At 57.2% G+C, this 16,142-nt stretch overlaps 1 protein-coding gene across 4 annotated transcripts; it reads left to right on the forward strand.

Moving 5' to 3' along the window:
- The first annotated feature begins 246 nt into the window (after positions 1 to 246).
- Positions 247 to 15,201, forward strand: PTCH2 (patched 2). Of its 4 annotated transcripts, XM_026498237.4 has the most exons (22): positions 247 to 673; positions 1,150 to 1,342; positions 6,456 to 6,645; positions 6,752 to 6,821; positions 7,006 to 7,097; positions 7,693 to 7,888; positions 8,449 to 8,570; positions 8,716 to 8,863; positions 8,943 to 9,074; positions 9,163 to 9,318; positions 9,403 to 9,495; positions 10,079 to 10,204; positions 10,298 to 10,416; positions 10,521 to 10,869; positions 11,033 to 11,345; positions 11,436 to 11,578; positions 11,665 to 11,845; positions 12,003 to 12,283; positions 12,393 to 12,530; positions 13,689 to 13,831; positions 13,915 to 14,014; positions 14,416 to 15,201. In XM_026498237.4, the coding sequence occupies exons 1-22, from the start codon at positions 602 to 604 to the stop codon at positions 14,680 to 14,682; spliced, it is 3,624 nt and encodes a 1,207-aa protein (XP_026354022.3). In that variant the 5' UTR covers positions 247 to 601; the 3' UTR covers positions 14,683 to 15,201. The 4 variants fall into 4 exon arrangements, with proteins under 4 accessions (XP_026354022.3, XP_044239836.2, XP_044239837.2 ...); XM_044383901.3 differs by having other exon boundaries at positions 9,163 to 9,495; XM_044383902.3 differs by lacking the exon at positions 13,915 to 14,014 and having other exon boundaries at positions 9,163 to 9,495; positions 14,416 to 14,603.
- The last annotated feature ends 941 nt before the right edge of the window (positions 15,202 to 16,142 follow it).

Consider the following 16,142-nt stretch of genomic DNA (forward strand, 5'->3'; position numbering starts at 1 on the left):
GGCAGAAAAGAGTGAAGTCTTTGGGTATTGGCTGGGTCGGCCAGCAGATACCTTTTCTCAGCATTGGCATCTCCTGGCTTATGCTTGGCCAGCGCCGTGCCTCCCCGGGATCTCCCTCCCTGCTCCTCCCCGAGGGCCCCGCGGGCTGCCCGGGAAGCGCGGCGTGGGGTGGCCCTGCCTGGGTGGTCTCCTGCCCCGCCCCCACCCGCGGCGCCGTCGCCTAGCAGCGGATCCGGCCGCGCGGCTCCGGGTAATTTGCGGACCCCTCAGCCAATGGGAGGGCGTCGTCCCGGCCCGCTCCCTTTTTCTGGAGCCAAGGACACCTCCTCCTCACTGCGTTCCCCACCTCTAGCCGCGCGGGCCGTCGCGGGCCGGCAGCTTTGCCTGCACGCGGGAGCGAGTCCGGCACCCGCACCGCCCTGCGCTCGTCCCGGATCGCAGCCGCCGCTGCACACCAGCACCCCACCCTCACCCACGCCGCGCCTAAGCGGCCCCACTGAGTCCCGACGCCGGGCTCCGCGGTACCGGGGTACCAGGCCAGCTTATGGAGAATCCCAGATAACGCGGGTTGGGGGCGCCCACGCCCCCCATCCCCGCCGGCATGGCGCGGCCGCCGCCACTCCAGGAGCTGCCCCCTGGCTATACACCCCCAGCTCGAGCCGCATCACCCCAGGTGAGTGGATGGGAAGCCAGAGGGAGAAGGATTGGGACCAGGTCTAGAGACCCCCAGGTCTGTCACTCTGCAAGGTGTGATGTCTCTAAAGTGCAGGGTTATAGCCCACCCGTTAAGGGTGTGTGTGTGTGTGTGTGTGTGTGTGTGTGTGTGTGTGTGTGTGTGTCTGCGCGTGTGTGTGTGTCTGCATCTTCTCAGCATCTGGCCGGTGAGAGTGTGTCTGGGTTTCTCCTCTGTCCACCTGAGAACGGATGTGTGCCTTTTACATCCTACTCTCAGAAAGGGATCCCTGCCTTCCTCGGGTACGTACTGGGACGGGGGAATAGAGTGAAATCTTTTCCATGTCTGGGCCTGTGTCTGTGTAAATTCTACCTGTCCTGCATCCAGAAACCAAGAAGAGGGTGCACAGGAGAAAGGGGGAGGATTTCATGCATTGTTGCCGTGATACCTGCCTGACCCTTCTCTTTCCATCCCAGACCCTCGCTGGGAGCCTGAAGGCTCCACTCTGGCTTCGTGCATACTTCCAGGGCCTGCTCTTCTCTCTGGGCTGCGGGATCCAGAGACACTGTGGGAAAGTGCTCTTCCTGGGCCTGTTGGCCTTTGGAGCCCTGGCACTGGGTCTCCGCGTGGCCGTCATTGAGACAGACCTAGAACAGCTCTGGGTGGAAGGTGAGTTGTGGACACCAGTCATAGCTGCTTGGGTATGGTGAGCCCAAGACAAGCAGGGCGAGGAGCTGGCTATTGTGTTCTAGTAGGCTCGGCCCTGGGTCTGGAGAGGGTACCTGCCTGCCAGACCCTGGGCATTTGGGAGCAGTGCTCCCTCTCACACCTGTAAATGGACATCTGCAGATGATGGAGTCCTGTGAACAGGTATACAGAATAGTTATCTGTGAGTTGGTGTGTGTCTGTGTGTTTGTTTAGCAGTTATTACCAACTTTGTATTTTTTACTACATGGCAGAGTGTGCAAAGGCAACCAAAATCTTTCAGTAGCGAGGAGACTGAAATATGTACTGGAATATAATAAACAATAGAATATAGAGCAGAATATGATTATTTGAATAAGAGAAGGCAGGGAGAGATCACACCTGAACAGGAGAATCAAGAAAATTAAAACTGGGCTGGGGAAACTGAGTAAATCATCTAGCAGGCCACCATGGAGAGGTCCCATGCACCTCGAGCCCCGTGCACCGAGGCCCCCTGCAACCATTTAGTAGGAAAAAAGTGGCGTGGGGTCTACACTTTGAGGCAACAGCAAGATCAGACGCACCCAAATGCTCACTTCCTAATGGAAGCATTAGATAAAAATGATTTCTTATTAATACTTTTGGCATAACTCTCCTATCCTGGGGTCTGGTTTCATGTGCTGGCCCTTCAATAGAGTCAAACTCTCCTCCGTTCTTTCCTGGGAAATTTGCATTTGTGGGTCCCCCCAAACCTCCCCCAGCCCTGGCCCACACCCAAAGGCAGGGCCAGGTTAGAGTCTCACACCCTTGAGTTATTCCAAATGCTGGCAAGCCCTAGGATGCAGAGCAGATGTTTCTCGGAGGCTGCCTGCCTGCCTGTTGGGCTCCCACACCCCATCCCCACCCTGCCCTCGCCCTCTGCAGGCTCACGCACACATGCGTGCTCTAGGCCAGCCCTGGGGTCCAGAGCAGATGTTTCTCTGTGCCTGCCTGCCTGCCCCCAGCCCCAGGACACACATGTGCATACATGAACATACACATACCCCCACCCACACCACTACAGCCTGGGTGGTCCTAAATGACTGTTGGATTTCCTGCCACAATAGAAGCTGTCTGTCTCCCCCCTCTTCCTCTTTCTTCACTTCCCAGATCTTTCCCATCTAAACATTGCTCGAACCTCCAGGTTCTTCATCCTCTCTCCTACACTCCAGCCCAGGACAGGCTAGGTCCCACCAGATCTTTGCTGCTGTTGGTGGAGGGGTGATGTAAAAGGGTGGTGGCCAATTCCTAGGGCTTTTTCCTTTATTTCTGAATACTGCTGTGTCCCGTATCGGCTAGGGCTGGGGTGAGGCAAAAGCAGGGACCCTGGCCTGATCTCTCCTCTGTACATCTGCACTTGAGACTTCTCCCAGCAATGCCCTAGGCAATGAGGAGCTGATCAAGGCGAGCACTGAAGAGCGGTCTCTATTCCTTTCCTGTTTTGCTAATACAGAAAGCAAAGAAAGAAGCAGGACACTGGCTATCAGAGTTCAGGGTCCCCTCCAACTTTGCCATGGTGAGAGACGGAATGTGACTCATCCTTCCTGATCAATTTTAAAGCCAGAAGGCTCAGAGATAGATTCATCTCTAAAATTAAAAAACAAACAAACAAACAAAACCCCACAACATTATAGCCCAACTAGTACTTACAGGAACAATGACAGAGAAGGCTTGAAACTGGAGCTGTCCTTGAAAACAAGGGACATGTATCTAGAAGGCAGGTGAAATCTATCAGTTGGTAGAACCACTATCCACTCAAAAACCCAAGGCTGAAACCTGGGGAGTCAGCCTCAGTTCTTCTTGCTTCCCCAACTGGTTACTAAACCAGCAAATTCTTCTTTCTTAACTTTTCTCATGACAGACCCCTGCTTCCCACCCGTGTGGCCGTTGCTCTAGTTGAGGCCTTTCTCCGTCTCTGGTAGTGCACTCTGATTATATCATTTAATATGCTTTTAGCCACATGAAAGAGAAAAAAAGGAAAGGAGGGCCGGAGGAAGGAAGGAGGAACAAGGAATCTGTAGTAGAGAGTAAAGAAGTTGCAGGATGGTTTAATTCAGAGACCTAAGGGCGCCAGCAAGGACCCAGGCTCTTCCTCTCTCCTCTGCCTTCTTCAGCATGTGGGGCTTTTGTCCTCAGGCTTATCACCTCCTTGTCCCAAGTGGCTCCTGCAAAGTTTACCAGAAGCCCCCCAGCCAACTTCGGTCACTTTGGCAAGAACTATGGAGCATCCTATGCCTAAACCCTTTACTTGGGAAAGGCAGTGGAATCACTGTGATTGACTAATCAGATTTCACCCCCTGAAGCTGGGGAGGGATCCAGCTTGCCTGAATCACTGGGCCTCTCAGGATGGCCAACAAAGCCAAAGTCTACTAGAGAAGTGACCGGTCTTCTGCTGGACTTACCTTCTAATCTGCCTCCACACTGCCCTCCTGTGGCGTATCTAAATCTGGCCAAGTCGGTCCCCTGCTTAGAGCCCTTCCACCGCTATTACGGGGTTCTGGGGAGTCTCCAGAATCAAGTTCCAGCTCCTTACCACACATGCTAGGCCCCCCGCAACCTAACTCTTGATTTCTTCTCTGGCATTGTCTCTGCCTCACTCGCCTTTGACAGTTCCCTACACATACTTGGTCCAGAATGCCTTTCCTCACTTCTTCCCTTGGCCGGTCCCTATTCTTTCACAGCTCAGCTCCAGAATGTATTGTTAGGTGATGAAAAAGTCAGGTCATCCCACTTCTATGCTCAAAACCTACCATGGCTCCCAGTTCACTCAGAGAAAGCCTACATCACTACAGTAGCTTACAGCCCCTTACATGTAAAATTTCTGGACCAAAGATTATGAACATTTCTCAGGGTCTGATGTATATTACAATATTGCTTCTCTCCAAATATACCAAATTACACTCTGGTTAGAGTGCACTCCATTAAGCCAGCAATGAGGGCTATCATTATTTTTATTTTTGCTAAATTGAGAGATGGTGATTTGTTGCTATCTTAATTCCCATTACCTATAATATAGGATTCTATATATTACCATTGTAGGATTACCTATAAGGTGGGTTCATTTTCCATGCCGGCTAACAAGTTATAGTCTCCCTTCTGTAAAGGTACGAAAGTTTTTAACAGATGTGTTGATTTTGGTGTCTCCTTCCGCTGTTCTCCTCCTTCCTCCCCACTCAGTCTTTTTTACTCCAGTTCTTTCTCACTTTTCTGTCCCAGAATCTCTTTCCCAGCAGCTATTAAATAATAATGCCTTATCTGCTCCTACTTTATGCTGGGCAGTTTCCTGAGTACTCTGCCGGCATTGATTCTAGTTCCACCAAGGTGAGCCCTGTCCCCATTTGACAGATGAGGAAAATGAGGGCAGAGAGACCATTTGCCCCGAGCACAGACTAAATGGCAGAGCCCAGGCTCAAAGCCAGGTTGAGGCTTAGGCTTAGGCGAGGCTCTGCCTTACACCCGCTGTCTCTCGTTGCCCGCACAGTGCGTCCCAGTTCATCTGTCCTCGTGTCTATCACCATCATTGGTGTCAGCCGAGATTTACTTTTTTCTTTGCCTCGTTTTTGTCTGAGGATTCTTTCTTTTCTTTGATGTTTTACTTTACATTTTCAGTCTGTCTTTCTCTTGCTTTCTTGATAGCTCTTTCTGGGTTCCTTCCTTCTCCTGTGCCTCCCTCCCCTCAGCAAACTCACTCACTAGGAGGAGCTTTTTTCTGTCCCCTCCGGTCCCTCCTTGTGGCAGCTCTGGCCTGGGGAAACGAACACTGCAGTACAGGCCTGGGGGAGGAGCGGGGAGTCAGAGAAGGGAGAAAGAAGTGGACCTGCACAGCGTGGCTCTGTGGGACTGTGTTCTCAAGGGAGGGCCCGGAGTGTGATCTGAGCGGGGAAGTGTGAGCATATATGGGTAAGTCTGTGCTGGGGGCTCTTAGGGTGTGCAGCTCTCATGAGTGAGGAGATTATACGGGTTTGCAAAAGAGGTTGGGGAGTATGACGATCGCAGGTGGGGCTGGAGTCTCAGAGAAGATGTACGTGTGGGCCCCAGGGGTGGTAGGGACCCAACAGGAAGACGCCCGGGACAGGCGGCAGCAGAGCTGGGCCTAAGACCAGACCGAGTCCGTAAAGCCTCAGCAGTGGTTTGGCCCTGCCCTTGCCCTCCTCCAAACCCCAGTCAGGCCATATCCCCTCATAGCACCCCTGCCCACCCAGCCCCAGGCCCCAGTGACAGAGCATGACTCTGTAGCCAGCACAATGCAGGACTTGAGGGGTGCCGAGATCAAGGAGACAAAGGCAGGCCTGGCACTGGGCCTCCCTGTTGCCCAGACAGTGAGATCTGGGATCTGGAACCCTTTCTTCCCCTTGGCCCACATTGATGTCACCTCTAACAGGTGATCCCAGGTACTTCTCACGTGAGTAGAAGCAGCATGTTGACTGCACCACACTGAAAGGCTGTCTGATTGTCCCCCTCGCCTGTGCCATCACAGGGCCATTATTACCAGACACTCCCATCCCTACCCTCTTGGCATAACAATTTGCAAAAAGATACATGGCTAGAAAGCACTGCCTGAGACAACCTGACCTAGGAGCCAGCCCAAGCACTACACCTCTTCTTTGGGGAGACCCTCCCAATGGCAGCCTCCCTAATGATCCCATTTGTGTACCCCCCCCCCCCCGGTCTTCCTCACCAGAGGACAGAGGGGCTGAGTGAGGGCTCCCTTACCAGATATCTCCATAACCCCAGCCCTGCCCCAACTCATACCGACCTCTCATTCTGAAGTAATTTGCCCCACACTGAGCCAACCTGATTCATATTTAAATCTTAGACCACACAAGAATTCCGTACAGCCATCCAGCTGGGGTCTCTCACTTCCAGGAAAGCTCCAGGTTCTAACCAGCGTGCCAGGAGCCTGGGGAGTCAGCATGACCATCAGGGGGAAAGCAGGGGCTCCTCTCAGAGCAATTCTCCCACTTGTCCTGGGAGGCCTCAGAGGGCGAGGGTCCCACATCCCCAGAGCCCTGATCCACCAAGGCTCTTTTCCCCCAGCTTTCTCTCTCTGCTCTGGCAGTGGGCAGCCGGGTGAGCCAGGAGTTGCATTACACCAAGGAGAAGCTGGGGGAGGAGGCTGCATACACCTCCCAGATGTTGATACAGACCCCACGCCAGGAAGGGGAGAATATCCTCACACCTGAGGCACTTGGCCTCCACCTCCAGGCAGCCCTCACCGCCAGTAAAGTGCAAGTATCACTCTATGGAAAGTGAGTCTGGCTGAGTCCCTGAGCAGCTGGGAGTGAGGCATGCGGTGGCAGGGCTGGCGTGGGAAGCCCCCTCTTCCGCTGATCTCTTGTGCCCTGGCCATCTCAGGTCCTGGGATTTGAACAAAATCTGCTACAAGTCAGGAATCCCCCTGATTGAAAATGGAATGATTGAGCGGGTGAGTATCCGGGGCTGTTCTTTGAGACTGGGTCAAGGGGGAACCTTTTCTGCAAGGAGGGGAGGGCTCTGAGAGATGGGGAGGTTGCAGGTTGGGAGTGGGGGGTTACAGAGGGCATCGTACAGAGATTGTGGAGAAAGGAGCCCAGGGGCAGGACTGACGTGGCCTGGGATGTCCCCGGCAGATGATTGAGAAGCTGTTTCCATGCGTGATCCTCACCCCCCTCGACTGCTTCTGGGAGGGAGCCAAACTCCAAGGGGGCTCTGCCTACTTGCCGTGAGTGCCGCCGCAGCTAGGCCGGGACTGCCCCCCGCAGGGCAGGGGTGGGGGTAAAGAGGATGATCAAAAGCTTACCGAGGGCCTAAGCCACCTGTTCGGCTGGGGTCAGAGCACAGGCTGCCCCGCGGCTCTCTCCACATCCCCCTACTCCTTGCCTCTGAAGGAAAGGCAGACTTGTCTTATTTGGATGGAACAAAGAGAAAAAAAGAGCCCCAGAAAGCGACTTTACCCGGGAGAGCTAGCTAGGTATGAGCTGAGCTGTTGCACAAGCCAGAGGGAAAACCTGTGAGAGGCAGGTGCCACGTGGTTATGTAGTAGAACCAGAGGTAGGTGGCTCGGGAAGGGGCTCCGTGGGGCTTTTCTGAGCCTCTTCCATGCATTAAGTACTGACCGTCGTCCCATCCGGCTCAGTGCAGCCACCTGGCGGGCCGGGGCAGCCTGCGAGTTCTGGGAGGCTCGGCTTTGCAGACCCTCCACATGGAGGGATGAACGAGCTGCTGGGAGAAGGGTGGGGTACAGCAGGGGTCCCCAGCAACATTTTGGGGGTGGGAATTGATCCTTTATCCTCACCAACCACGGGCTCTCCCCTCAGCGGCCGTCCTGACATCCAGTGGACCAACCTGGACCCAGAGCAGCTGCTGGCGGAACTGGGCCCCTTTGCCTCCCTCGAGGGCTTCCGGGAGCTGCTCGACAAGGCCCAGGTGGGCCAGGCCTATGTGGGGCGGCCCTGCCTGCACCCTGACGACCCCCACTGCCCACCTAGTGCCCCTAACCATCACAGCAAGCAGGTGGGTGCCAGCCAGGTTTGCCAGAGAAAGGCTGTTTTCCTTCCCTTTCCCCTCCTCATATGTTCCTCTATTCTGTGCTTTGCCTCTCATTTCCTGGACACTGTTACCCTGCCCCGACTGTGCTAGGGACCTAGACTCTTCCCTTCCCATTCAGTTCTCCTAAGGAACCCTCACGTGGTTTGTGACTCCCTTTGTGCTTTTCTAAGGCCAGAAACTCTGGACTTTATCCAAATGGACTTGTACAGAGAAACTGAGGACAAACGAGCTAAGCACAAGTATCATACCTAGTTTCCTGAGTGTCTCTGTGGCCCTGTGAATGTGAACCTTTTTCCAAAACCCACCAAAGTTATTCCAGCTCTTCCCAGAAGCCCATTGCCAGGCCTCTGCTTCCCCTTGTGGCCTCCTCCCTGCAGGACAATCGCTGTTCACTTTCAGAGTAAGCGAGAGGCTCAGGAACATAGTTACCTACAGTCAGGCTACAGAGCCCCCCGCCGGGCGTGGTTCCTGGAGGTACCAGCCCAGGGCCTTGAACAATAAGCCCCCCTCCTGCCCCCCTCTAGGCTCCCAATGTGGCTCAGGAGCTGAGTGGGGGCTGCCACGGCTTTTCCCACAAGTTCATGCACTGGCAGGAGGAATTGCTGCTGGGGGGCATAGCCAGAGACCCCCAAGGACAGCTGCTGAGGTAAGGCCTCCCTGGGGGCTGACAAGGGGGCCCCAGCATGGGAATCCACACTCTGATTCCAGGCAGCGCCAGCAAGACCCCCGATTCAGCGGCCGTCGGGTGCTCAGGCCGGCTCTGACCCCCGGCCCTCCTCTACCCCCGCCAGGGCAGAGGCCCTGCAGAGCACCTTCCTGCTCATGAGTCCCCGCCAGCTGTACGAGCACTTCCGAGGCGACTACCAGACGCACGACATCGGCTGGAGCGAGGAGCAGGCCGGCACGGTGCTGCAGGCCTGGCAGCGGCGCTTCGTGCAGGTCAGAGGGCAGCCGGGCCAAGGCGCCGCCCCGAGGCCGTGCCCTCCTCCCACCCCTCACATCCGCCCTGTCTCCCCAGCTGGCTCAGGAGGCGCTGCCTCAGAACTCGTCCCAGCAGATCCACGCCTTTTCCTCCACCACCCTGGACGACATCCTGCACGCTTTCTCTGAAGTCAGCGCTGCCCGCGTGGTAGGAGGCTATCTGCTCATGGTGAGTCCTGCTCCTGGCACCCTGCCCCACCCTCCACCCAATGCCCCTCGGGAGCCGCCGTGCAAGCCTGTGCCCTCTCTCCCCGCAGCTAGCCTATGCCTGTGTGACGATGCTGCGCTGGGACTGCGCCCAGTCCCAGGGTGCGGTGGGCCTTGCGGGGGTGCTGCTGGTAGCCCTGGCAGTGGCCTCGGGCCTCGGGCTCTGCGCCCTGCTTGGCATCGCCTTCAATGCTGCCACTACCCAGGTACACCAGGACTCCAGGGCAGGCTTGGGGCCCGCAGTCCAGGCTACTCAGCTCCTCCAGCTACCCACCCCTGTGCCCCTCCAGGTGCTGCCCTTCTTGGCACTGGGCATCGGTGTGGATGACATATTCCTGCTGGCACATGCCTTCACAGAGGCTCCCCCTGGCACCCCTCTCCAGGTGAGGCCTCATCCTCCAGCCCGGGCTCGTCTGAAGCAGCTCGGCATAGGGTTAAGAGCCTCTTGGCTGGGGCGCCTGGGTGGCTCAGTTGGTTGAACGTCCGACTCTTGATTTTGGCTCCGGTCATGATCTCAGGGTCCTGGGATCGAGCCTGGTGTTGGGCCCTGCACTCAGCGGGGAGTCTGCTTGAGAGTCTCTCCCTCTGCCCCTGCCCCCTGCTCATGCTCGCTCTCGCTCTCTCAAATAAATAAATCTTTAAAAAAAAAAAAAAAAAAGAGCCTCTTGGCTTATGTGACCTGAGGCTGGTAATTAACCTGTCTGTGCCTCAGTTTCCTCACCTGTAAACAGGGCTGACAATGGTGCTTGTGTCGTGAGGGTATTGTGAGGATCGGGGATAAGTCCAGCTGAATGCTCAGAACAGTGTGCGTGACGTGTGTGTGGTACCGACACTGTGCGTGACGCCTGTGTGGTACTCTAAGCATGAGCCTCCACGTGGTTATTGTCCCCCCTCTGCCATCCCAAGCTCCCAAGTCTCCCCTCCGCTCTACCCTGAGGACCCACGGCTCCTCCCCTGTCCCCGCAGGAGCGCACAGGCGAGTGTCTGCAGCGCACGGGGACCAGTGTCACGCTCACGTCCATCAACCACATGGTTGCCTTCTTCATGGCCGCCCTCGTTCCCATCCCTGCACTGCGGGCCTTCTCCTTGCAGGTGAGGCCTCAGGAAAGGGCCCGGGCTCCAGGCGAGCATGAAGCTGAGGGCCTGCTTCATTCAGCCTTTGTGTCCCTCCTGTCCATCCCCCAGGCAGCCATCGTGGTCGGCTGCAACTTTGCGGCCGTGCTGCTGGTCTTCCCGGCGGTCCTCAGCCTGGACCTGCTCCGGCGCCACTGCCAGCGCCTCGACGTGCTCTGCTGCTTCTCTAGGTACCGTCCCTGCGCGCCCGCCCTTACCTCCCTGGCCCCTTCCCGCCCCGTCCCTTCACCGGCATTCCCACACACCTGTCGTCCCTCCTCTCCGCCTCTTGCAGCCCCTGCTCTGCGCGGGTGATTCAGATTCTGCCCCAGGAGCTAGGGGACAGGACAGTACCCGTGGGCATTGCCCACCTGACTGCCACAGTCCAAGCCTTCGCCCACTGTGAAGCCAGCAGCCAGCATGTCGTCACCATCCTGCCTCCCCGAGCCCACCTGGTGCCCCCACCTTCCGACCCGCTGGGCTCTGAGCTCTTCAGCCCAGGAGGGTCCACACGGGACCTCCTAGGCCAAGAGGAGGGGCCCAGGCAAAAGGCGACCTGCAGTTCCCTGCCCTGTGCCCGCTGGAATCTTGCCCATTTCGCCCGCTATCAGTTCGCACCCGTGCTGCTCCAGTCACACAGCAAGGTAAGCCTCCGGGCCTGGAGATGTCGCGGCAAGCCAGGCCAGAGGCTTAGGTGTCTCTGGGCCCCAAGAAGGGCAGAGGGCCGAGCCCCCCCGCCCCAGCACTGGGGGGAGGCGGGGGGCACGGACATCCCTGGGCCTCCAGCTTAGTCGCCGTTTCCCACAGGCCACGGTGCTGGTGCTGTTTGGGGCTCTTCTGGGCCTGAGCCTCTACGGAGCAACCTTGGTGCAGGACGGGCTGGCCCTGACGGATGTGGTGCCCCGGGGCACCAAGGAGCACGCCTTCCTGAGCGCCCAGCTCAGGTACTTCTCCCTGTACGAGGTGGCCCTGGTGACACAGGGTGGCTTTGACTACGCCCACTCCCAACGCGCCCTCTTTGATCTGCACCAGCGCTTCAGTTCTCTCAAGGCCGTGCTGCCCGCCCCTGCCACCCAGGCGCCCCGCACCTGGCTGCACTATTACCGGAACTGGCTACAGGGTGAGAGGCAAGGCAGCTGGCGGGGAGGGCTGCTGCAGGCCGGAGCCCCTGGGGCCGCAGGCTGATGCTCCCTCCCTTCTTCTCCCCTAGGAATCCAGGCTGCATTTGACCAGGACTGGGCTTCCGGGCGCATTAGCCGCCACTCGTGCCGCAACGGCTCCGAGGATGGGGCCCTGGCCTACAAGCTGCTCATCCAGACCGGGGACGCCCAAGAGCCTCTGGATTTCAACCAGGTTGGAAGGGGGGCTGGAAGGGTCGGGAGGCACAGACGGGCCCTAGGCCTCATGGGCCCAGACTTTCAGCCCTCTCTGCTCTGCAGCTGACCACAAGGAAGCTAGTAGATAAGGAGGGGCTGATTCCACCCGAGGTCTTCTACGTGGGGCTGACCATGTGGGTGAGCAGTGACCCGCTGGGCCTGGCAGCCTCACAGGCCAACTTCTACCCCCCGCCTCCCGAGTGGCTGCACGACAAGTACGACACCACTGGGGAGAACCTTCGCAGTGAGTCCCGGCGGACGTTGGGTCGGAGGGTGCTGGCGGGGAGCCCAGCAAAAGCCTCAGCCTGGGCCCACACAGGCCCTGCCCTAAGGCCCTGCCCACTGCTCCCCATGCTCACTGGCCACCCCCTCCCTTCCCTGCTACCCCCTACCCTCTGCAGTCCCAGCAGCCCAGCCCCTGGAATTTGCCCAGTTCCCCTTCCTACTGCGTGGCCTCCAGAAGACCGCGGACTTCGTGGAGGCCATCGAGGGGGCCCGGGCAGCGTGCGCCGAGGCAGGCCGGGCCGGGGTGCGTGCCTACCCCAGCGGCTCCCCCTTCCTCTTCTGGGAGCAGTATCTGGGCCTGCGGCGCTACTTCCTGCTGGCTATCTGTATCCTGCTGGTATGCACTTTCCTCGTCTGTGCCCTGCTGCTGCTCAACCCCTGGACGGCTGGCCTCATAGTGAGTCCTTGCAGGGATGAGGCCAGAGAGACCCGTGGCTCCCTGCCCCTGCCCGCCCTGCCCATCGTCCCTTCTCCCAGGAGCCCTGGGTGAGCCCTGCCTTCCCCAGGTACTGGTCCTGGCGATGATGACTGTGGAGCTCTTTGGCGTCATGGGTTTCCTGGGCATCAAACTGAGTGCCGTCCCCGTGGTGATCCTTGTGGCCTCTGTGGGCATTGGTGTTGAGTTCACAGTCCACGTGGCTCTGGTGAGCACAGGCACTGGGGGCGGGGTGGACCAGCCGATTCAGTAGTCAACAAATATTTATCAAGCACGTACTCTGTGCTAAGTACTATTTAAGAATTGGTTTCGAGTCCCTGTTCGGGCACCCCCCAAAAAAACTGGGGATATAGGGGCGCCTGGCTGGCTCAGTTGGTAGAGCATGTGACTCTTGATCTCAGGGACATGAGTTCAAGCCCCACGTTGGGTATAGAGATTACTTAAATACACAAACTTAAAAAAAAAGAATTGGGGATACGATAGCAATACAGACAGGCATTACCTTCAAGGAGCTTCTGTTCTACAGTGTAGAGAGAAACAATAAACATATAAACAAATAAGCAGCCATTTCAGCGGAGAGGAGGGGACAAAGGCCTGACCAAAATGGGGACAGAATGAAAGGTGAGAAAATGGGAATGAGTAATTTTTGGATGGTTTTCCTGTGAAGGGATCAGAGCAATGGGACGGTAGCTGGATGGCAGCGTGGGTCAAGGAGGGATTCTTGCAAGACAGAGCGTCTCGGCCTCTCCCAAAGCTCTGGGCGCTCTGGCAGAGGAGGAGTGAGCGCGGGGTGGGGGTCGTAGACCAGCTGGCAGCACCGACACGAGCCTGGCTAGACCCCGCAAACGGCTCCCTTCCTTTCCCCCCACAATAGCCCTGTCCTGATGACAAGAACCATATACACTCCTTGGAGTGCGGAAAAGTCAGCATGCAGAGACATACAAAGAAAGAATAGAAATCCTCTGAAATCTCATCCTAGCAGTAACTGTAACCACTTTGGTGTCGTCCTCCTGGACTTCTGGGCCGGGCCAGCAAACTGTGTCAAGAGCCAGACAGTAAATATCTTAGGCTGGCAGGTCAGAGTCTCTGTCGGGGTCCTGCCATCGGAGCACTAAGCAGCCACGGACAATAATGTGTAAATGGTGGGTGTGGCTGCACTTCTTTACAAGAGCAGGTGACAGGCTCTGTTTGCCAGCTACTCCAGACTTCTCTCTGTGTCTCACTGCAGTGTTACCTACGTAGACTCACGCACACTTCCTGTACAGTTCCCAACTCAGTGCACCCGACCCGTGAGCCCTAGGGACAGATGAGAAGTCGGGGGCATGGCCGGCCAAGGAGCAGCCACAGGGCCTCTCTGTCCCCACAGGGCTTCCTGACCACCCAGGGTAGCCGGAACCTGCGGGCTGCCTGCGCCCTGGAGCACACGTTTGCTCCAGTGACCGATGGGGCCGTCTCCACACTGCTGGGTCTGCTCATGCTTGCTGGTTCCAACTTCGACTTCATCATAAGGTAGGGGAGGGCTGGGCGGGGCGGCCCGGCCCGCGTGCGCTGGCCACAGGGGCTCCCCAGGCTCACCAGCTGCCCCCACACAGGTACTTTTTCGTGGTGCTAACGGTGCTCACACTCCTGGGCCTCCTCCATGGGCTCGTGCTGCTGCCTGTGCTGCTGTCCATCCTGGGCCCCCCACCTGAGGTGACCACACCCTCCCCCTGCTCCCAGCCCAGAGGATGGGGTGGGACAGGCAAGGGAAGAGACAGAGCCAGGAAAAAAGTCTCCTCAGTGCCAAAAGACAGGACTCAACTCACAAGGACCCTCCCCATGAGATCAAGGTGGCAGCCTCTCCCTTTGCCCAAACACCATGTCCCTGCCCCTCAGCTTTCCTGGCTTTTTTCTGGGACCCACCTTAGCGTTTAGGGTCCAGAGCAAGGGGTTTGTCCTAGGACTTGACACCCTGTCCCTTATCAGCTCTGGATCCTTCTGGAAGCCAACAAGGGCCACAGCTTCCCAACAATCATGGTGATGCACCAGTGAGCTGCTGAAGGGGACTGAGGTCCTGGGACCCCTGGGCTCACTGGGACCGGTGTCTCCCCCAGGTGGTACAGATGTACAAGGAAAGCCCGGAGGTCCTCAGCCCCCCAGCTCCACGGGAAGGAGGGCTCAGGTGGGGGTTGTCCCCCACCCTGCCCCAGAGCTTTGCCAGAGTGACTACCTCCATGACAGTGGCCCTCCACCCACCCCCACTGCCTGGTGCCTACATCCACCCAGCCTCCGATGAGCCCACGTGGTCCCCTGTTGCCACGCCAGCTGCCAGCGGCTCCAGCAACCTCAGTTCTAGGGGCCCGTGTCCAGCCACTGGGTGAAGGAGCGCCTGAAGCATGGAGACCCTGCTTGGGCCACAGGAAGTCACTGGGAAGCAACGGGTGGGTTACTGAATGCAGGACGGACACCCGGAGAGCCCCACTGCTGCTGTCTGCCTGCATCCGTCCCCTGCCTCAGCCGTCACAGACCTCCCTGCTGTCATACGAAACCACCAGCCTCTGGGCTCGGGGCAGCCTCGCACGCCGCGTTCTGTGTGCCGGGGCGAGTGCAGCTGGGGGGAGAAGGCTGCGGTTCAGGCTGCGGGACGGCCCTCTTCCCCCAGCCCGCCCTGTGCCACTGGCCCCTCGCAGACCAAGACGGAGGGGTCCTCTAGCACCCTTCGCGAGGCCTGGCCCCCACACTGGGTAACTCCTGAGTGGGCTGTCTGTATCTCTGCCCACATCCTACCACATAAATTATTTATATGAAGATGTTTATTTTTGTAGTCTGTATAGATGTTAGCTACGCTGAAAGTTTTATTTTTAAAGAGTGAAATATATTCTATATGAACTCATCTCAAATGACTTTGGCGGTTTCCTTTTGAACAAACGGGGGTCTGCAAGTATAGAGTGTTATGGTCTAAGTTCCTGGGGCTACGCTAGTCCTGGGAGGGAAAGGCCCCAGGTGCTAAATTGTCGCGTAATTTTGGTCTGTTTATTCACCTGGCCAGTGAAGACGATGTCCAGCAAGCACGTTGGTCATATGGCTGGTAACAGGACCTGGGCTAAGTGCTTAGTATGAGAAATGCTGCAAGTGTTTTGTTGTCAAGCTCTACTGTGTGGCTTTCAGAGTCATCATAAGCCAGCCCTGCACACCTCTCCAGCTCATTGTCCACCCTTCTGTTTCAGCAGCATGGGGGGCCCGGGTGGAGGGCAGAGCCAGGCAACAGGTAGAAGGTGAGGAGGAAGCAGATAGGAAAGTAGCCAGCTGAAGCAGAGACGGGAAGAGCAGGGTCTGGGGAGATATTTTGGGAACTTTCTGTCTAAACCAAACGAGGGCAAGAGGCCTCTGCAAGTTAGCAACCTGGTGCCCCAGGGGCATCTCTGGCCAGAGAGCCAGGGGATGGATGAGCGGGGCAACTGTCCAGAAATTGAGACTGTGCGAGCAGCCAATGAGGTGCCGTATTTAAGCTGTTCCTTCTGTGATGTCATGTAGCCCCATCGTACAGAGGCCTTGAAGATTCTGGCCACACCCCAGGGCTAGAATAGAGCACCTCAGCCTATGAGGTGGGGAGGGGGGGCTTTTCTTGTCCTTCCCCAGCTATTCTAGGGTTCAGTCTCAAGAGACACAAATATCCACCCTGGGTTCAGCCACCCACTCACCAGAAACAACCCCACTTTTAAGAGCACTGCCTTCTCATATCCCACCCACCAGGCTAAAGGCCAGAAAAATCATGTTTCGAATGTGAAATTAATTCGTTATATACATAAACAAACCTACAGCAGTTGAATCAACACAGAAA

The sequence above is a fragment of the Ursus arctos genome, unplaced genomic scaffold (genome assembly GCF_023065955.2).
Source record: "Ursus arctos isolate Adak ecotype North America unplaced genomic scaffold, UrsArc2.0 scaffold_12, whole genome shotgun sequence".
In the NCBI taxonomy this organism is placed as follows: domain Eukaryota; kingdom Metazoa; phylum Chordata; class Mammalia; order Carnivora; family Ursidae; genus Ursus; species Ursus arctos.